Here is a 21,403-nt window from a genome sequence, read left to right as displayed (position 1 = left end):
AAAACTTAGAAGTTTGCAAGTGATTATCACCTGAATATGCTTTCTCATTTCATAAAAGGCTTCATTGAAAATCATATTGAGTTTTTAGTTTGAAGGCTAAAGTTTCTCTAGGAGAGTGCTGAACCAGCACAGGAATCCTGCACCCCACTTTCACTGCTGACCTTGGAAAATAGGGAGATGATTTTTTTGGTTTGGTTTGGTTTTATTCCTTCCTGGGTGAATGAAAAAAAAAAATGAACTCAGCAAGTTGTATTTATAATTTTATATGAATATACGTGGAACAAAGAATAAGCAGCCATGATTTGAGGTAAGTAGGAGTGCTGAGGGGAGAAGTAGGACGAAAATGATGTAAATACAGTACTCATGTTTACAGGAATGAACTCATCTTGCTTTCTCTTTCACTCACTCTGAGACTCCAGACCATGGAATGATGCCATCCACAGTGAGCACATCCACCAGCCTAATGTAAATAATTCCCTGTAGGCATCTCCAGAAACTTGTTTCCTAGGTAATTTTAGATCCCATCAAGATAAATCAAAAATAACCATCACATGAGATATTAGAACTAATTATGTAGTATGGTATGTTTTTTTATTTAAGCTAAAGTAGAGGTAGTTTGAGCAGGCCATCTTTGGTATTTGCTTCACCCTCTTTCAATGTTGAAGTCAAGGAAAATGACATTCTGTAGAGAACTAAAGAAAAAAATGATGTAGGTTCTCAACAAAGAGAATTGTCTACTTTGAGTAGGATGAAAACATAATTCTGAAAAGAAAGCACAACTATTTAATGAATCCCTGAAAAGAGTGTTTTTAATGATACTGTCTTTGCAACACAAATTGTTGAAGAAGCTGCTCGTTGCTCTTCCTTGCTTTTTCCCCGAGTTAAATTATTAACTTGACCCAAGAACTACAAAAAAATAGTTTCACACATTATGGTTTTTTTGTAAGGTCTATTTTATTCACAGTGTAGTGGTATTCTAGAGTCTGCTTTACCATAGTAAGAGCCCAGGAAACAGATAAGCCTTCAAATAAATGCTGAGATTGCCATCACATTTGCTAAACAAGAAGCCTTCCAAGACAATACAGAAAGCCCAGAGAAAGCCTCACATATACACTAAGACAATGCCTAGCAAAAAGATCAAGCTATTCAGTATAGAAAGAACCATTTCTTCAAGAAATGATACTGGGAAAACTAGATACTGACTTGCAAATGAATGACGATAGAAGGTTGTCATATGTTAAAACTTAATTCAAAATGGATTATAGTACCTAAACGTAAGGCTCAAATCTCAAAACTGTTGAAAGAAAACAAGGAAAAAGCTTCAAGACATTGGAATTAATATAAATTTCTCAGATAGGAGATTGAAAACCCAGCATCGGAAGAAACAAACAAATGGAACTACATCACACTTAACAAGGCATACACATAAAGCACACAATCAAGAAAGTGAAGAAAGAATCACCAAGGTATTACTATGCAGAAGATACATTTTAACTTTTAAAATACTTTTGAAAGTCTTAAACTCAACAACAGAAAACACATCCAGGTTAATAATAGGTAAATGATTTTCTAAACATTTCTTCCAACATGATATTATCATGAGATGTGAAAATCAAGACAGCAGAAAGCATATCTCACACACATTAGAATGACTCCCATATCAATATATATTAATATTTAATAATATATATACATATACAGCCTGCAGCCCCCACAGTCCTGGAGTGACCAAAGAGAGAAACCCAAGTGCCCACCCCAGCCTGCAGTGGGCACCACTACAATGAACAAATATGTGATGGATGGATAGGACAGAGAGAGTACAGGGTGGAAAGATGGGAGAGAAAGTGAAGCAGAGCAGTTCGGGCACTGTGGAGAGAGGTGGGACCAGACACACAATGGCAGTGAGGAACAGGAGGCTATGAGGAGCCTATGCAACTGCCTCTGGCCAAGGAGAGGTCCTGGCTCTGGCTGCTGCCAAGGACCATGACTTGGTGGGTTCAGAGCCTATGCAGCCAAGGTCTGTGCTGATGTCTAGTGGCCATCTGGATGGCAGTGGTCTGGGCTGCTGCCTGAGACCAAGTTGATGTCTGGGACCATACTGTCACCAGCAGCCTAACTAATCTGAGTCCTGCCACTGAGGGCCATGTCTGGGCCCATAGTCCTGCTTTAGCTGAGGTCTATGTCGATGTCTAAAGCCTGAGTTACCACCAAAGACAATGTGGATGTCAGTGGCATGGGCTGCCCCCTGAGACCATGTGGATGTCTGGGGTACATACTAATCTAAGTGGCCTGTGCGACCACTTGAGGCTATGGTGACATCAAGGCCCATGCTGCTGCATACATGTGTGGAGAGAGGGGTCTGCATCTGCAGTCCTATCACACCCAGAGTCTGAGTTGATGTCCAAGACATGTGTTACCAGCAAAGTCCATGAAGATATCACTAGTCTGGGATGACACCTGAAGTCATGTTGATAGTGACATGAGTGCGGGAGAAAAGCACCCACCACACACACCCCTCCTATAGCAAGTGGATAAGCTGGCTGAGGGCCTCACCTGGGTAGCACTGTAGAGCTGTCTCTGGTGGTGGGGCTGGGTGAGCCAGCTCTAAAGATGTGAGAGCAGAAAAGTTGGCTCTGTCCCTTGCCTGAGCATAGTGGGACAACCTGCCCCAGTGATGCTGTGCAGGAGTGCAGGTGAACTAATCAACTCAGCTTCTACCCAGGCCCACATTTAGGGTTCTGAGTTGACCCACCCCAATCATGTTGATAGACATGAGTAGGGGAGAGAAGCCCCCCTGACACAAACACACACACACACACACTCACAACCCATAGATGGTGGATACCCACCCCATATATGAAATGCTAGGATGCATGAAGGGTGTGGTCCCACAGATCCAAAGCTTCAGGGCCAAAATAACACAGGTCAACAACAGGATATCCTAAAGGAGTCCCTATGAAGATCCAGAATTGGTAGTGTAGTAAAAGTCAGAGATCTCAAACCAAATCAATGATGTATTTCAATTAACATTTGAAAGAAAAGCTGTTTAGGCAAAGAGTGTACTATGTGACCCACTGTAACAGACAGCATCAGTTTCCATGGAGAGATGGTTTTCTTGGGTTTTGTTTTTTATTTCTATTTTTTGTTTTCTTTTATAGGGAAGTTGCAAGGGCAGAGGGCAGATATGAAGGGACAGGGAGATGAGTGGAATTTGGGGTATATGATGTGAAATTCACTAAGAATCAATAAAACATTTAAAAAATAGCAGTGTTGGTAAGTGTACAAACATTGAGACATTTGTGTGCTACGGCAGAAATGTTGAATGTCACAAGTGTTGTAGAAAACAATATGGAAGACACTCAGAAAATCCAAGGACTTGTTACCATGTGATCTATCAATCTTACTTCCAAAATTGAAAGTAGGGTATTGAAAAAGAATTTTTGCATACCCACACTCATAACACCACCAAAGACAAGAGACAAGAAATGTAAATGAATGTATATGTCTATCAATAGATGAATAAACCAAAGTGATAAGTATAAAATGGTTAGTCAGCCTTTAAGATGAAGAAATTCTGTCTCAGACTTTAACTTGTAGTTATTGGGCCAAATGAAACAAGCCAGTCATTAAAAGAATAATACTGTATAATTCCAGTAACAGGCAAATATTGCATATCCAAAAAGATGATCTTTACTGTTGAACTTTACTGAGCAAGAAAGAAGATGATATCACATATAAGAAGTCTCATTTAAGCAACAACTGTTTCTAGGAATGGAGAGATGGCTCAGCAGTTAGCTGAACTTGCTGCTCTCTTAGCGAATCTGAGTCTGGTTCCCAGCATCCATACTGCAGCTCATAATTGACTGTAACTCCAGCTCCAGGATCTCCTCGGGCACCCGCCCACACATAGAAACACAAGGAGAAACATGCACACAAATAAAAACACAAGTAAACTTTTCAAAGTAAGTAAGTAAATAAATAATCTCAACTACTTAATTATCTATATTAGGGCAAATATAAAGGATACACGGGCTGCATGTAGCCATAGTTCTTTCCAGGACAAGAAGTTAAGGTTGGTAGTAAAGAATATATTCTTGCCAGGCATGGTGGTATAAACCTTTAATCCCAGTACTTGGAAGGCACAGGTAGGAGGATCTCTTAAGTTTGAGGTCAGCCTGGTCTACACAGCAATTTCCAGGAGAGCCAGGGCTCCATAGTAAAACCCTGTCTCAAACCATCAAATCATCATCCCTGAAAACATACAAACAATTAACATTATACAGACTGAGTATGTTGTACTTACATAGTTAGGAACACACACATGTCCTTGTGGATGGGATATATCAGAAAACCTTTAAGTGTTCCAGTTTAATTCAAAACACTTCCACTGGTCACACAGATATTAACTGTTTCTAAATTCATAAAGTATTTAGAAGAAAGCTATACATGATAGAGATATTACATTCTTACAGATATTATAAATATTATACTTTCTGCTCCCACACTGTATATATGAATGACTCTATATCTTTATCTAAATATCCTAAATATATATCATCTTTAAATATCAAAGTAGAAGACAGTACAGTATACATAGGTAGTCAAGCTTTTTCTTCCTCCTTCAAGTCATAAGAATCGTATACATTTATATCAGCCCAATTATTCAAATTAACTGCAGGCTATAAGAATCACATAAAATAACAAAAAATATATAAGATATTTCCATTACGTATTTAAAACAGGTAACATATGGCTGGAGAGGTGGATCTGTGGGTAAGAGCAGTATACCGCTCTTGCAAAGCATAGATTCAGTTACTAGCACCCAGTTCATCACTGTCTATAACTGTAGTTCCAGAGGATCTGATAACTTCTGTTATTCATGGGCATCAGGCATGCATCAGTACATGCACATACATGTAGACAAAACCCTCATACACATAAAAAAGTAAATAATACATAAATCTTTAAAAATAAACATATAAAGCATATCTTAAATTTAGGAAACCAATAGGAGTGCCTATTTTGCCTCATACTATACTAATGAGCACAAATAAATAGGTAAACACACTAAGGACACCATCAATAGGACAAATAGGCAGTCAACAACATGGGATAAGATCTTCACCAACCCTACATCTGACAGGAAACTAATATCCAAAATATATTTAAAAACTCAGGAAATTACACATCAATAACCAAATAACCCAATTTAAAAATGGGGTACAAAGCTAAACAGAGAATTCTCAAGCATTTAAAGAAATGTTCGATGTCCTTAGTCATCCAGAGAAATGCAAATCAAAATGATTCTGAGATTCCATCTTATATTCATCAGAATAGCTAAGATCATAAACTCAGGTGGCAGCACGTGCTGGCAAGGGTGTGGAGCAAGGGGAACACTCCTCCATTGCAGGTGGGAGTATAAACTTATACAGCTACTTTGAAAATCAATTTGGTGGTTTTTCAGAAAATTGGGAATAGTTCTACCCCAGGACCCATCTATGCTACTCCTGGGTATATACCCAAAAGATGCTCCACTACACCACAGGGATACTTGCTTAATTAACTATGTTCATGGCAGCTTTATTTGTAATAGCCAGAAACTAGAACCAAGCTAGATGTCCCTTGACTAAATAATGGATAAAGAAAATATGGTATACTTACACAATGGGATACATACAATTCAGCTATTAAAAACAAAGACATCATGAAACTTGCAGGCAAATGGATAAAACTTGAGAATATCATCCTGAGTGAGGTAACCCAGACTCAGAAAGACACGCATGGTAAGTATTCAGTAGATATCAACCATAAAGTGCAGGATAACTATGTTATAATCCACAGACCCAAAGAAACTGGGTAATAAGGAGGATCCAAAAAGAGGATGCATAAATCTCACTCAGAATGGGAAACAAAATAGTCATCTGACATGGATGGAGAGAGAGAACTAGGTGAGAGAGGGTATGAGGAGGGATACAGAGATAGAGATCAGGTAGGGGGTGCTGGAAGTGAAAATGGGAATTGGTAGAAGGCATCTCTGAGAGTATCTGGAGACCTAGTACAGGGTTAGTTATGGGGAATCTATAGGGGTGACCCTAGCTGAGATTCCTAGCAGCTGGAGATATGGAGACTGAAGTGGTCACCTCCTGAAACTAGTTGGAACTTCCAATGAGGGCAGAAGGCACATCTATAAAACCTTCAACCCAAATTTTGTCCTGCCTACAAGATACATAGGAATAAAGAGAGCAGAGATTGAAGGAAGAGTCAACCAATGATTGGCTTAACTTGAGACCCATCGCATGGGAGACAGCCAACTGTTGACACTACTAATGATATTCTGCTATGCTTTAAGACAGGAGCCTTGCATAACTGTCTCTTGAGAGGCTTCATCCAGCATCAGATAGAAACAGATGCAGAGGCTCACAGTGTAACATCAGGCTTGAGATCGTCCTGTGAAAGAATGGGGAATAGAATTGAGAGGGTGGTGTAGAATCCAAGGGATTGGGGTGGGGGTTCCCCTTCTCAGAAAAGGGAAAAGGGTCAAGGGGGAGAGATCTGTAAGGGCAGGTCAGAGAGATGTCGGGGTGGGGAGAGCTGTGATCTGTATGTAAAGTGAATAAAAAAATAAGTTATTGAAAAGAAGAAATAGGTGAACACTATACACATTACCCTTCATGGCTGTGAGAGAGAAAACAGTGATAGACAAGCTGACATGCAAATGAAAGACTCCTCTGAGCACAGTGATGCACAGCTGAGATCCCAGTACTTACAAAGCTGTAGCAGAAACATAATGAGTTTAAGGCCAGCCTGAGCTATATAGTGTAAAGATGGTATCCTGGGCCTCATATGGAGACCCTCTCCTCAATACCTACCCAAATAAACAAATAAGGATATTATAACCATTATCATAATACAAAATTAAGAGGCAAAAGGTGACCAGATAGACAACCTCATAATGAAGAGAAGAATGAGGTAAGCAATTACAATATCTAGGAGAGCCATGGAGCTGTGAAAGACCTTCCTCCTTGATCTGAGACCCATAGGATTAAAATAAGGTATTAAAATATATAAAATAAGGCAAGTCAGGAGGCTGAAATAGAACTGCATTTCATTCACCTTATTCAGGATTTCCACAGCTACTGATCATTGTGGTCAAAGCTATAAATAGACAATAGATTTTAAAAACCTAGTTGTATAAAATGTAATCAGAGCTGATGAGAAGACTAAATAATACTCAGTTTTAAAGTTTGAAACAGCTTATAACACACCTTATCTTTATGCTAGCCTTAAACTCAGCAGCTTCCTGACTTCCCATGTACTTCTTTTCCAACATCCAATCGTAATAAGGTCTACAATTAATGACTTTTTTCATTCAAATCAGTGTCTATGATTTGTAAAAATGTAAAAGTATTCTATGATGCTTATTAGTTACACTATTAATATCCAGTGTCTGTCAAAGAAGACAGCATTCAAAATATCAACTATTTTTGCTCTGACTCAGACCACATATAACAGCAGCAACAACATTCTCTGTAAAATGATTATAAAGGCTGCCACAACTGAACTTAAAGAAGTAAAAGCAAAATATAAATACAGCACTTGTGTAGATTTTCACAGTAATTTTTAGGTTATCAAGGAAACATCTACAGTGTTGATCTGGTTATACTCAATTCAAACAAACTACTTGTCACATTAACTACCTCCAGGAAGTTATTCCAAACACAAAATAAACTGTTTATGCCCCTACTCAGATAGATAACATGACAGATTGTTATTAGTTGAAGACAGATGAGATACATTAATTTGATTGTGAGCATGTGTTTAATTTTACCCTGCCATGTACACTCTCTAATGCTGCCTTTCTATGATGCCATAGTAAATCATGCCATATTCGAAAAATTGTTAATGCAAGAAAATAAAAAAATGACCAGAATTCGACTTTAACTTTGTAGTTTCTTAAATTAACCTTTTAACCAAAGTAACTACCTTCATTATTCTGAAGTTCCACACAGGGATATAAAAGAACACTGTGCCTTCAAAGACGCTACTTTAGTTTCTAAAGTCAGTTTAAAGATGTGAAGGCAATTTACCATTTTTCTATACACTAACTTTTGTTAATACACTATCTCGTCTTCCCAATCTCTACTGGCCTGTTGATCCATGAGAGGAAGCACATCTTACAGTGATGATATTGTCCAGGTTTGTTGCAAGCATTCTCCTCAGGTTAGGATCCTCCTTTCAGATCTTTCATCATACTCTGAGAAACAAAAATTTAGATTTTGGGGCTAGAGAGATGGTTCAGTGGTTAAGAGCACCAACTGCTCTTCCAGAGGTTCATTTCCCAGCAACCACATGGTGGCTCACAACCATCTGTAATGGGATCTAGTGTGTCTGAAGACAGCTACAGTGTACTTATATACATAAAATAAATAAATTACATATTTTTTAAAAAATTTAGATTTTATAAGGTTCAATATTCTTGAAATAATGAGGTTATTAGTACTTCTGTGATGCTTACTGGGTTCTTATTATATGTAGCTAAAAACAAAATAAGTAAATGAAACAATTTCCAAATACAGCAGCAACTTCAAAAGTATTGATTGGGTGGGGAAAAAAAAGGTTTTAGGGTTTTAAAATAGGACAAAAGATTACTTGGGAACCTGTAGTCCACTCCAAGTAGGGAAGCAGATAGGCTAACTGCAGATCTTCACTCACCCCTACTTTCCTCCAAATCTAATCCCCCAGTATTACATTCAGGTCTAAACTAAAGGACCTGCTGCCGCCTCCCTCTTCCTCACCCTGCCCCATCTCCAGTGGATCACACAGCTCCCCTCTAAACCTTGTTACTCCACACTCACTGTTTTATCCAAGCCCTCAACTTCAACAGGCATTCCCTGGAAACCTGAAGGCCAGAGGTCAGCCAGGAAAGAGGCAGGCTAACTGCAGATCTTCATCTTTCCCTCCACCCCTCCAAATCTACTCCCTAGTAAACCACCAGCTGCAGCCTCCCTTCAACTCCCCTGACTCACTCCCAGCAACAGAACACTTGCTATGGCCTCTCTTTGCACTCTGACCCCTATCACCAAAGGAATACACAGAATATCTTCTTGTTTTAACTTTTTAAAAATTAAAAAAGGGGATATGTAGGGGAGGACAGAAGAAATCAGGTGTGGGGAGATCTGGGGAGAAACAGCATGCAGAGTAAATGGAAATGAGCAGCAGGCAAGGGCCACAGGGAACCATCTTTAGGACATGCCAGAGACCTGGGATGGGGGAAACTCCAGTGAGTCTAGGAGGGCTATTCTAGCTGAGACTCCTAGGAGTGGGAGGATATGGAACCTAAAATGGCCACTTCCTGTAGCCAGGCAGGACACCCAGAGGAAGGATAAGGACACTAACCCACCCACAACACCCAAAATTTGTCCTGTCTACAAGAAATGCAGGAATAAAGATAGAGCAGAGACTGAGGAAATGGCCAACCAATGACTGGCCCAACTGGAGACCCATCCCATGGGCAAGAACCAATCCCTGACACTATTAATGATACTGTTATGCTTGCAGACAGGAACCTAGCATACCTGTTCTCTGAGAGGCTCCACAAATGCAGAGACCCACAGCCAAACATTAGATAGAGCTCTGGAAATCTTATGGAAGAGTTAGGGGAAAGGATTGAGGTATCCAGAGGGTATAGAGACTCCACAGGAAGAACAGAATCAACTAACCTGGAGCCTCGGGCGCTCCCAAAGATCGAACCACCAACCAAAGGGCATACATAGGCTAGACCCACCCCACACACAGAGACACATATGTAGCAGATGTGCAGCTTGGTCTTCATACTAGTCCCCCAACAACTGGAGCTGGGGCTGTCCTAACTGGGCTACCTTGTCTGGCCTCAGTGGGAGAGAATGTGCCTAGTTCTACAGAGATTTGATGTGCCAGGGTGGGTTGGTACCCAAGGGGGTCTTCACCCTCCTCAGAGGTGAAGAAAATGAAGAGGGAGGGGCTACGTGAAGGGGGAACTGGGAGGTGAGGGGGGGTTGCAAACAGCACATACAGTAAATAAATAGATAAATAAATAAATAAATAAATAAATAAATAAATAAATAAATAAATGTGGAATATTCATTTTACATCCTGATTGCAGACCCTCTCTCTTCCCGTTCTCACCCTGGAATCCACTCTCCCCACTCTCCCTGCTTTTTTCCTCAAAGGGAGGTGTCCACATGAGTATTAACCTGCACATTCACCTGGCACATCAAGTCACAGCAGGACTAAGTGAATCCTCTCCTACTGAGGCCAGTCAAAGAAGCCCAAGAAGAGGAAAGGAAGGGATCCAAAAGAAGGTAGCACTGCTTCAATCTATAGGGGACCCACATGAAGACCAAGCTGTAGATCTGCTACATATATGTAGGGTGCCTAGGTCCAGCCTATGCATGCTCTTTGGTTGGTGGTTCAGTCTCTGGAAGCCTCCATGAGGGCAGATTAATTTATTTTCTAGGTCTTGAGGTATCCTTGACCCCTCTAGGTCCCTCAGTACTTCCCCCAACTCTTCCACAACTCTAGCCAAACTCTACCTATTACTTGGCTGTGATTTGATACATCCACCTCCATTAGCTACTAGATGAAGTCTTCCAGAAGACAGCTATGCTAGGCTCCTGACTGTATACAGAGCAGAGTATCATTAATAGTATCTTGGGTTGGTTCTCTCCCATAGTGTACGTCTCAAGTTGAGCCTATCATTGTTTGGCCATTCCCTCAATCTCTGTTCCATCTTTATCCCTCCATATCTTGTAGGCAGGACAAATCTTGGGTGAAAGGTTTTGTGGTGAAAGCTTACAAACTCATGGAAACTGAACAATTCACTACTGAATGAAATATGGATCAAGACAGAAATTAATTCTAGAATTGAATGAAAATGAATACGCAACATACCCAAACTTTAGGACACAATGAAGATGGCTCTAGCAAGCAAGTTCATAGCACTAATGCCTACATTAAAAAACTGAAGAGCTCTCATGTTAGTAACTGAATAGCACATCTAAAACCTCTAGAACAAAAGGAAGAAATCATATGTAAATCGAGTAGATGGCAAAAATAATCAAACTTAGGGCTAAAATCAGTAAAACAGAAATTAAATACATGTGTGTGTCTGTGAATGTGTGTGTGTGGGTTGGGGGGCATAACAACAGACACTGGGAAAATCCAGAGAATTATACACGTTTTAAATACCTGTACTCCACCAAATTGTAAAATCTAAAAGAAATTGGTAATTTTCACTATATACTACTTCCCAGATAAATCAAGATTAGATAAGAAATTTAAACAAATCTATAGCCCTTAGTAAAATAGAAGCAGTGATTTAAATGCTCTTTTCCAAAATAAGCTCAGAGTTAGTTTAAACACAGAATTCTACCAGACCTTAAAAGAGTTAATACAATAAAAAAGCGAAAAATATTGTTTAAAATAATATTGATCTTTCCATTTTATAGGAATGCTACATTTATATTTCAAAATTCATAGTTTCATATTATAGTAAGAATAAATCACATACATGTGATAAGAAAAATCAGAATGCAATTTACATGAAATTTTGAAACTGCAAAATCAATTTTGATCAATAGTAGATGGGTGATAAAGGCAAAAAAGGAAAAGACTAAGCAATGGGTAAAACTACTATAAGAGTAACAATGAGTGAGCAAAAGAGGTGCCTGATCAATACTGGCAGTGAGCAATGCTCCAGCCTTGTAATAATTCTTTAAACTATATACATAGGACCTACAGAGACAGCTTAGCTGTTGAAAACACTTAATACTCCTGCAGAGAACCCAAGTTTGGTTTCCAAAACCCATGTAGGGTTGCTCACTACCGCTTAAAACTCCAACGTCAGGAAATTCAATTCCTCTGGCCTCCATGTGAACTAAAGTGCACATGTCCCTACACAGACACACACAGAGACACACACACAGAGAGAGAGAGGAGAGAGAGAGGAGAGAGAGAGAGAGAGAGAGAGAGAGAGAGAGAGAGAGAGAGAGAGAAACTTAAAAATAAATTAAGGGACTGGAAAGATGGCTCAGTGGTTAAGTGTACTTGCTGTTCCTGCAGAAAACCCAGGTTCAGTTCTCAGCAACCACAATGAATGACCCACAACTGATAGTAACTCCAGTTCCAAGGGATTTGACTTTCCTTCTGGTCTCTATCAGTTCCTGTAGACATGCAGTACATATATATGATTTGATAGCTAAAGGATTACTGGAGGTCCTTGGAAAAATCCAGAAAAACTACAACTATTTTTGTAATAATGACCTTCTCTTAGGATAATATGAAAAGTCAGATCTTAAAAGAATATTGTAATTTTAGGAACAATTTTAATACAATGAGATACATGCAGAAAATATTGTGCAGGTTTTAAAGATTTATGTATCTGACTTTATGTGTCTGTGTGTGCCCACCTATAGGCATACACATTTTGATCTACGTATATCATGAGCCTTGAGGGGTCTGCTCTTTAATTATCAATTATCTAACTCTTCAGGATCCTCATTTGCTAATTTCATGGATCTAGTAATTCTTTTTAGATTCTTCATACTATGGCAACATTTTCCTAATCAACTTTCACTGCATACACATTCATGCACTTAAATCATGCTACAGGGATTCTCAGACGATAACAATTATTCCTCTTAAATATATGTAGTGACCAGAGCCACCAATGGTAAGCAATATAAAGAGAGCAAAGAGAGGCGTATGTAAGAATTCCTACTACTTATTCAAATCATTTAGCATCATTAATTACATTATTTAAATCCTTTTTGGTCATATCATATAACAACTCCTATAACGACAGTTGAAATGGAATAATGAGTATAAATGGATTTCTAACATAAATGCATTTTCTAGTAAGTAAATTCTTTCTGTATTTGTGGCTGGCTACTTCTGTTGCTTTCTGTAATATTTGTGCCTGAAGAGGGTTCTATATACCTTGGAATAAGAGTCACATACTGTTGTAAGTTGTCCTATGGGTGCTGAAAAACAAACTCACATCCTCTTTAAAAGCAATAAATGTTCTTGACTGCTGAGCCATTGCTCCAGCCACATATATGATTTTAAAAAAACAAAACAAAAACAAAAAGGATTCCAAGGGTTATCACAGGCCTGAGCAGCAAGTGCTTTTACCTACTTAGCCATCTGCCTAGTCCCTGAGGTCTTGTTTTTATAGTTTTTGTCAATGTAGTAAGTTTATGTAGCTAATAATATCATCGGAGAATCAAGAAATTTATTTCTCCCTTTTCAATTGGTAAGGTCTATATATATTTTTCTTATGGTTTTATAATGACTAAAACCTTCAAAATGGCAGTGAAGTATTAAAGTCAATACCCTTGCCTGGTATGTGATCTTAGGTAGAAAGCATTCATTCTTTCACCACTGAATATGGTACTAAACTATGGGTTTTACATAGATGCTACTTAAGTTGAATTTCCTTGCCATTCCTAGTTGACAGATTTTTCTAAAAATCAAAAATGGGTGTTTAATTTTATCAAAAGGTTTCTGTGCATCTGTTCAAATCATCCTATGACTTTTTTTCTTTAGGCAATGAGTGCACATATTATTTCATATATGAAACCAGACTTTCATTTCCAGGATACAAAGATAAAGCCCACTTGGTTACAATGTAGTACCTCTTGAAATACTACTGGATCTAATTTATTAATGTTGTATTTAAAGAACTATATGTCTATGATCATGAGGGCTATTGGTTATAGTCTTTATCTGATTTAAATATCAGATTATCAAGTTAACGCTATAAAAATGAGTTTGGGACAGTATTCTACTACCTTTGACTACCTAAAAAGAGTTTCCATACAGTTGCTATTATTTTTCCTAATACATCTAGTACAGCTGTCCAGAAAAGCCATACAGACCTGTAGTTTTCTTTGTGAAAAGATTTCAAATTATAAAATATTTTCATTAATATGGCAGATATTACCATTCATATCTGTTTCAGTGGATTCCAGTAGTCTATAACTGTAGTAGAATCTGTCATTTCACCTAAACTGTTGAACAATGAATGTAAGCCTTTCAAACTAGTCCTTTATGCAACTCTTAATATCTGAAGATAATGACTGAAGATATGACTTCCATCTTTTATTTCTTATACTTGTAACTCTAACCTTCTTTAAAATTCCAGTCACCATAGTTGTTGCAGTAAAAGCTTTGCCATTTTAAGCCTCTTTTTTCTTGTTCTCTCTCTCTCTCTCTCTCTCCCTCTCTCTCTCTCTCTCTCTCTCTCTCTCTCTCCTCCTTCCCTCCTTCCCCTCCCTCTCTCTCTCTCCTCTTTCTTCCTTTTCTCTTCTTTCATTTTCCTTTTTTTCTTTTAAGATGTAAGTATTTATTTTATATGAGTACACTCTCTTCAGACCCACCAGAAGAGGGCATCGGATTCCATTTTAAATGATCATGAACTACCATGTGGGTGCTGGGAATTGAACTCGGGACCTCAGAAAGAGCAGTCAGTGCTCTTATCCAGTGAGCTATCTCTCCAGCCCCATTTCTTTTCTTTTTTAAATTTCTGCTCTTAACTTTCACCTTTTTCTTCCTTATGCTTTTTCTTTTTCTTTCCTTAAAGTAAAAACAAAGCATTGGATTGCAAAGCCTTTATTTCCTTAAACAAAAGACTTAATAATGCTAACCATACTTCTTCAAATATTGCTTTAGCTGCAGACACCAAACTTTGGAACAATGTTTTCATTTTTTTGGTCAATCAGAGTATTTTTTACATATTTATTTACCTACTATACTTATCTATTCCTCAATAGCCCGTTTTGAACTAAACTGCTCAATTTCTGAATGCTTTGGTGCACTATATATATTTTCCTAGTACTGATTTCTACTTTAATTACATTATTGTCACAGAACAAATTCAGCATTTTCCACATTTGAATCTTTTACTATAGTTACCTTATCCTCTTTTTTTTTTTGCAAATAAGAATCATTCTAGCCAGTTTATATAAAGTATGAATAGTCATTAAAATGATTTGTGAAGTGCCAAAAAAGAGATTTCATTGCTAATTTTTTATAGGTGAGAACATTTCCTATCATGATAAACACCTTGTGTGAATTTGAAAGCAGTATCTATTGTGATATACAAAGTTCTTTTTCCTTCATTCATTGTTTACTAGTTAGTTTTTTATTTTGAAGATAGGGTCTTGTTCTGTAGCCCAGAATGAACTCTTGTTAATCTTTTTGCCTCAGCTTCCCAAGTATAGAGATTAGAGGAGTGATCACATCCAATTTAAAATGTACTATTAAAAAAAAAAAAATGGGTCCAGATAGCTGGTATTATTCAGGTCATCAACATCTCTACTGATTGCCTGAGTTCTGTCAGTCTATGCAAAGACGGCAGTGATCAAATACAATGGTGGATTTGTTTTGTTATTCCTGTTCTGTCAGCTTTTATTTCTAATTCTCAGTTTTTTGTGGGTTTATACATGTTTAAGACTGTTACGCCTTTTTTCAAAACCTCCCCTTTTGCAAAGAAAAGTTTCTTTGATGCTTGAAAGATGCACTAATATATGGACATAATGAGAACTCAGTAGAAATCAGTTTACTACTATAACCCATTAGCGTCTTCATAGCACTAGGCTTTCCCATAAGGCCTATGATCTACCTAATTATTGGTTCTATACCAGTCATGAGCTCTATCTTGTAAAGCAGACCTTAAATCCAAATAGAAAATGGTTGGTGACTCCCATGCATGTGTACCACTACTGTGTCAATGAAAATGTCTTGCCAGCCAGATCATTATCATAGCTCACAAAGTTGACAGCTGGGTGTGACTAATAATAATTTTTTCCTCCACTAGTATGCAGAGTACCTTCTAGCACTATGAAAGCTAGTCAGATTATGGTTCCAGGTCAACACCAACTTTATTTGTTCTATGACTCAAGTATGTTATGCCTTTAGGGTCTTATTGACAACATATATACATACCATATATAAAATGAAACAAATCTTTAAAAAGAAAACTATAGTTAGGCAATTCTTCACAACACAGCTAGAAAGTTTCCCCACAAAGTTTCTACCTCTATTTTTCATTCATCACATGAATAGATTGATTCTATTTGAATACCAAGTAACAAAGAAAAGACACACTAGTTATCATACAGAGAAAAAGAAACCATGTAATTCTTAGCCCTAAGTGCTGGGATTAAAGGCATTTACCACCACTGCTGGGTTTATTTTTATGCGTATAAAAGTAATTGTTTTACCTGCATGTGTCTGTGTAACACATGCATACCTGCTAAGGTCAGAAAGTGGTATTAGATATTCTGGAACTGGAGTTAACCTGGAGTTATAGACGGCTGTAACCCAAATATGTGGTAGCTAGGAACTGAACCTGCCACCTCTCCAAGAGTACCCCATGCTCTTAACTACTGAACTATCTCTCCATCCCCCATTTCTTACTTTTTAAAACCTATTTATATCTGCATTAATGTTTAAGTGGGTTCTTTATGGACAATATAAAATCGAGACTGCTTTCTAGCTGGTATGAATCTCTCCAAAATTTTATAATTACATTTAGACCAGGTCTCTGCAAACATTTTCCTGTAAAAGGCCAGATTATAAATATTTTAGGTTTTGTGGATCCTATATTCTTTGAAGTAACTATTGTACTCTTTGAGTGAAAAAGCAATCCTATTCCAATGAGCAGACTAAGTATGGTTCTCTTCTAATATCATTCTTTATGAATATTAACATTTGATTTTTTATCATTCAGGTATCATAATTGGTATCTTTCTACTAAGTTTTTTCTAAATACTTTAGCATGTAAAAGCATTCCTAGTGGTTCATTAAAAAGTAAATAAAGCAAAAGGAGTCACAGTCATAGTTTATTGACTTTTGCTTTATACACACTTCTGCTGAAATACCTTTAATGGCTTTCTATAGTTCTCATAACAAAATACTAACTCTTCCTGCCTTAAACCTCATATTCTAGCTGGGACAAAATTTTGTACATTCCTCCTATAATCCAGCTTGTTTCCAAAATTCAGCAGGTTTACTCATCCTCTACTTCTTCCCTGTGTATGACGTACATCACTCTAACTCTGTTTTATTGTCTCTCCCACCATCATGCTATGCATGAGGCACTCACGAATAAATAAGTCAGTGACGGAATAATTTTTTTTAAAAAATGAGGAAACAATGTGTTGAGATGTCTACATACACAAGAATTGAATCGTAGTACACAATTATATTTCTAAATAATTAAAATGCTTTTTAATCAAGTCAATTTTAAATTCTAATAAAGCATAGCTCCGTTACAGAATGTCCTTAGGTTGAATGGTAACATGTGGTATAATGAACTTTTAAAGATACTACTACCCAATACACCAAGAATAACTAAGATAAATGTCAAAAAAAAAAATGACTCTTCTAAAGAAAATAATTTATTTACAGAAAGGGCAAAAGATAATTTCAAACAAAAACAATCATTTTGAAAAAGAAAATTAAATTTCTGAATAAACCTAAGACTAAGTACAAAAATTAATTTTTACTAATTCATAAAAAATACAGAATATTGATCAGTGATTTTAGTGCTTAAAAAGAAGATATCCTGAAGAAACAGGCAACTCAATTTCAAGCCATAAAAATATTCTCCTCTGCAAAGCCTTCAGTTCATAGTCTCAGTATATTAGCATATCAAATTATAACTCTGGTTATAAATGGCATTGTGGGGAAGAAGTTTGTATAAAGACAGAAGCAAAATTATACTAACCATCTTTGATGTTGTTCAGTTTTAAATCAAAAAGAGGATTTTGTTGTTGTTGTTTTTAGAAAATAAAATAGCCGGGATAGCTCAACATGTAAGAGCATGTGTTTCATGTATTCCCTCAACAACTGGGGTGGGGACTGTCTCTTACTTAGACTCTGTTGCCTGCCTTCGGATCCCTTTCCCTTAGCTGGGCTGCCTTGTCTGGCCTCAGTGGGAGAGGATGCACTTAGTTCTGATGGGACTTGATGTGCCAGGGTGGGTTGGTACCTGGGGTGAAGGGAGAGAGAAGAGGAAGGGGGTGCAATTGAGACGTAAAGTGAATGGATAAATAAATAAATTGCTTATGAATAAATTCAACAAACTGAAAACAAAAACAAAAACAAAGAAAGAGCATGTGTTGTTCTTACAGAGAACCCAGGTTCAATGCCCATTACCATGGTGACTTTCAATTGTCCAAAACTTCAGTTCCAGAGAATACAATACTCTCTTTTGACTTCCACAAGCACCAAGGGTGGACATAATATATATACACACATGAAAGCAAAACATTCGTGCATATAAAATAAAATAAATCTAAACTGTTCTAAGAAAATAAAACGTACAATTTTAGTTAATATGTTTTAACAATTACAACTCCTTTTTGCTCAGTCATCTGCCATATTATCTTATTTTTCTTAAAACCAAGTAGCTTCTTTATGTTTTTGGATAATACCAAATTATAATTTTAAACATGTATTTGAGTCATTACCAAGGACTTTGTAAACTCCACATTCAAGTATTCATTTTTAAAAGTTTTAGTGTTTTGTGTAGAACAAATTTGACTGGTAATGCCAATTTAAACTCTTGTTGAAAAGAAAAGATCTTTTGCTAAAAGATTTTAAATGTTCTTACTCAGAGACACATAGGACCAAAATCTCAGTTCAAGAATATCTTAACATCAGCAGTCTTTCTCTTACTGAGATGTCTTCTAGGAAATTACATGCTCTGAGAAATAGATTCAAATATAGCACACGATGTTCCTCGCTCAGCATGAAACCCCAGTGGTCTAGCTCATAAATGCAATATGCTCTCCGAAGCTGAAATAATAAACATGTGGGTTTACACCAAAAAGAAGCTAAAGAAAGCTGTCAGCTTATTTGGGATAGACAGGAATTTAAAAAAAAACTTCTGAAAACCACAGTTCTTTCAGTCAGTAGCTTTCTTAATGTGTAATCATGTTCTGACATTGTCATATAATAGATGTCTTTTACTGAGTAGCACAAGAAAAATATTCAGAAAAGCTGACAAGCTTCTATTAAGTCAGATATACAATCAGTACTTATGGATAGCATTTACAAATTTCATAGTGAATGCTGCATTCATGAGGGAGCAATTAAAGGAGAAATACTCAATTTTGATTCAAATTTTTCCTAATTTTTCCTAATTATTCCTGAAGAATAGAGGAAGAGTACACTATGGGAATCTACATCAAATAAGTATGATAATTTTTCAGGTACCCTCGGTAATGAGAATTTTTCACTAAATAGACAATTTTCTCACTTCCTCAGTTTGCAGAAGTCTAATACTCATTGAAATTCATTTTTCCCCTTTTGCGGCCATCGGTGGATCGCAGCCGCCAAAATGAAATTCAATCCCTTCGTGACTTCTGACCGAAGCAAGAACCGCAAACGGCATTTCAATGCACCGTCTCACATTCGGAGGAAGATCATGTCTTCCCCTCTTTCCAAAGAACTGAGACAGAAGTATAATGTTCGGTCTATGCCCATTCGAAAGGATGATGAAGTTCAGGTTGTTCGAGGACACTACAAAGGCCAGCAGATTGGCAAAGTGGTCCAAGTGTACAGGAAGAAATACGTCATCTACATTGAGCGAGTCCAGCGAGAGAAGGCTAACGGCACAACTGTGCACGTGGGCATCCACCCCAGCAAGGTAGTTATCACCAGGCTAAAGCTGGACAAGGACCGCAAGAAGATCCTGGAGAGGAAAGCCAAGTCTCGGCAAGTAGGAAAGGAGAAGGGCAAATACAAAGAAGAAATGATCGAGAAGATGCAGGAGTAGAGACATCTCATGCACGGCTTTCATTAAAGACTGCTTAAGTAGTAAAAAAAAAAAAAAAAAAAAGAAATTCATTTTTCCTTTTATAGACCATTGTAAATATTTTAATTAAGGAGTAATCATAAACACAAAAGTAAGTAAATTATAGAAAATCTAATCAAAATTTTTGGATAGCTCTTCAAAACAATTTAAGTCTACATGGTAATAAGCCAGGCAAAGGTAGCACAAACCCTGGAGGTAGAGGCAGGTGGATCTGTGAGAACAAGGCCAGCCTGATCTACAGAATGAGTTCCAGGAAACTGTCTTTTAAAGAAATAGAAAAGAAAATTCTACTGTTAAGAAAATATGGGCTAAAAACATTGAATGAAAACAATACACCAAGGGAAACAGATTTTAAAAAGTTAGTTCTATGCAAAAAAAAAAAAAATATGAGGGAATTTTTTTCTTTATTGATATCTGTAGTCTCTTTCTCATAAGGGCCATCAACGTGGAAACAAGTCCCTCCTTCCCACCCAAGCCGCTGTAGTAAATGTCCCACAGGAACTGTCCAAATTGGGGCCTCCTGTCAAAATGGCAGCACCATATCTTCTCAGACTGCAGCCTCCAGGTGAGCTGTCTACAGTGGCATACTCCCTTATCTGCCCTCAAGAGCTGTCAACAGTGGCAACACTTCTTTCCTGCCTCAGCCTACAGCTTTAGTGAACTATCACTGCAGGAGCTGCCCCACAGAAGCTGTTCACAGTGGCAGCAGTTCCTCTCCAGCTCCCCTCCCACACTTCCCAGCAGCCCCACAAAGATGGTACCTCAGCAAAAGCTAGCTACAACACGGAATGACTTCCCACCCTAACCCATGGGCCCAGTGCAGGAAAAAGATGGTGAAAAAAAATGCCACCAATCTCTTAGCAGGAAAATCCAGAAATCCCTGAGGAAACACACCAATTTCTGAACAGGAAAACACATCAATTCTAAGCTTCCCCCACACACACACACCCTCCTCAAGCTCAGAAATTGGAACCTCACCAGTCCTCACTCTGAAAATCTCTGCCTGAGAAGTTCTGCCCCCTCAGAAATCCTATATAAGCACTGCCCCTTTGTCCAATTCCCTGGTATCTGTTCCCAGGAGCAAAGGACAACCATCCCTGGATTCTTCCATCCACACCCTGGACCCTCCAATAAATTTCTTTCATGAGGTTTGATCTCTCATTGATCAAAGCCAAGAAGGAAAGAAACAATGAAGAGAAGAGATGAAAGAAATGGGAGTTAGGCTCCTGAGCTCTTGGTTCAGCTGGGGACACGCTCCCCTGGGTGCACTGCCTCTGCTGAGGAGGCTTCCTCGCAGAGCTGTGTGGTTACTGAGCTCCCTTGTCTCAGGATGCTCTTCCACTGGGATACCTTCTCCCCTCAGAGCTGTGTGGTTCCTGGGCTTCCTAGTCCCAGGATATCCTTCCATCCAAGTGGAAATACTTCTGATATCTACGTTTTAGACTTTAAAAGTATGTGCTGACTGTTCTCTACTTTAAAATCCACATACAGTCCTCACAGCCCACCTTCAACCTCTTGAGATTTGTCTTCATGGTTTGG

The 21,403-nt window shown here is 37.9% G+C and overlaps 2 protein-coding genes across 2 annotated transcripts in view; one reads left to right on the top strand and one right to left on the bottom strand.

The window, feature by feature from the left end:
* Window positions 1-21,403, bottom strand: part of Rab28 (RAB28, member RAS oncogene family) — a 67,037-nt gene that overhangs the window by 9,004 nt on the left and 36,630 nt on the right. The window lies entirely within an intron of this gene.
* On the top strand, window positions 19,359-19,866 carry LOC114636920 (60S ribosomal protein L26-like 1). The gene has a single exon (XM_028785015.1). The coding sequence runs from the start codon at window positions 19,388-19,390 to the stop codon at window positions 19,823-19,825; it is 438 nt and encodes a 145-aa protein (XP_028640848.1). The 5' UTR covers window positions 19,359-19,387; the 3' UTR covers window positions 19,826-19,866.

The sequence above is a fragment of the Grammomys surdaster genome, unplaced genomic scaffold (genome assembly GCF_004785775.1).
Source record: "Grammomys surdaster isolate TR1022 unplaced genomic scaffold, NIH_TR_1.0 125071, whole genome shotgun sequence".
Taxonomy (NCBI): domain Eukaryota; kingdom Metazoa; phylum Chordata; class Mammalia; order Rodentia; family Muridae; genus Grammomys; species Grammomys surdaster.
This window is presented reverse-complemented; position numbering and strand designations above follow the sequence as displayed.

What these genes read in the sequence shown, in the direction of transcription:
- LOC114636920 (XM_028785015.1), top strand. Translation starts at nt 19,388, where the DNA reads ATGAAATTCAATCCCTTCGTGACTTCTGACCGAAGCAAGAACCGCAAA.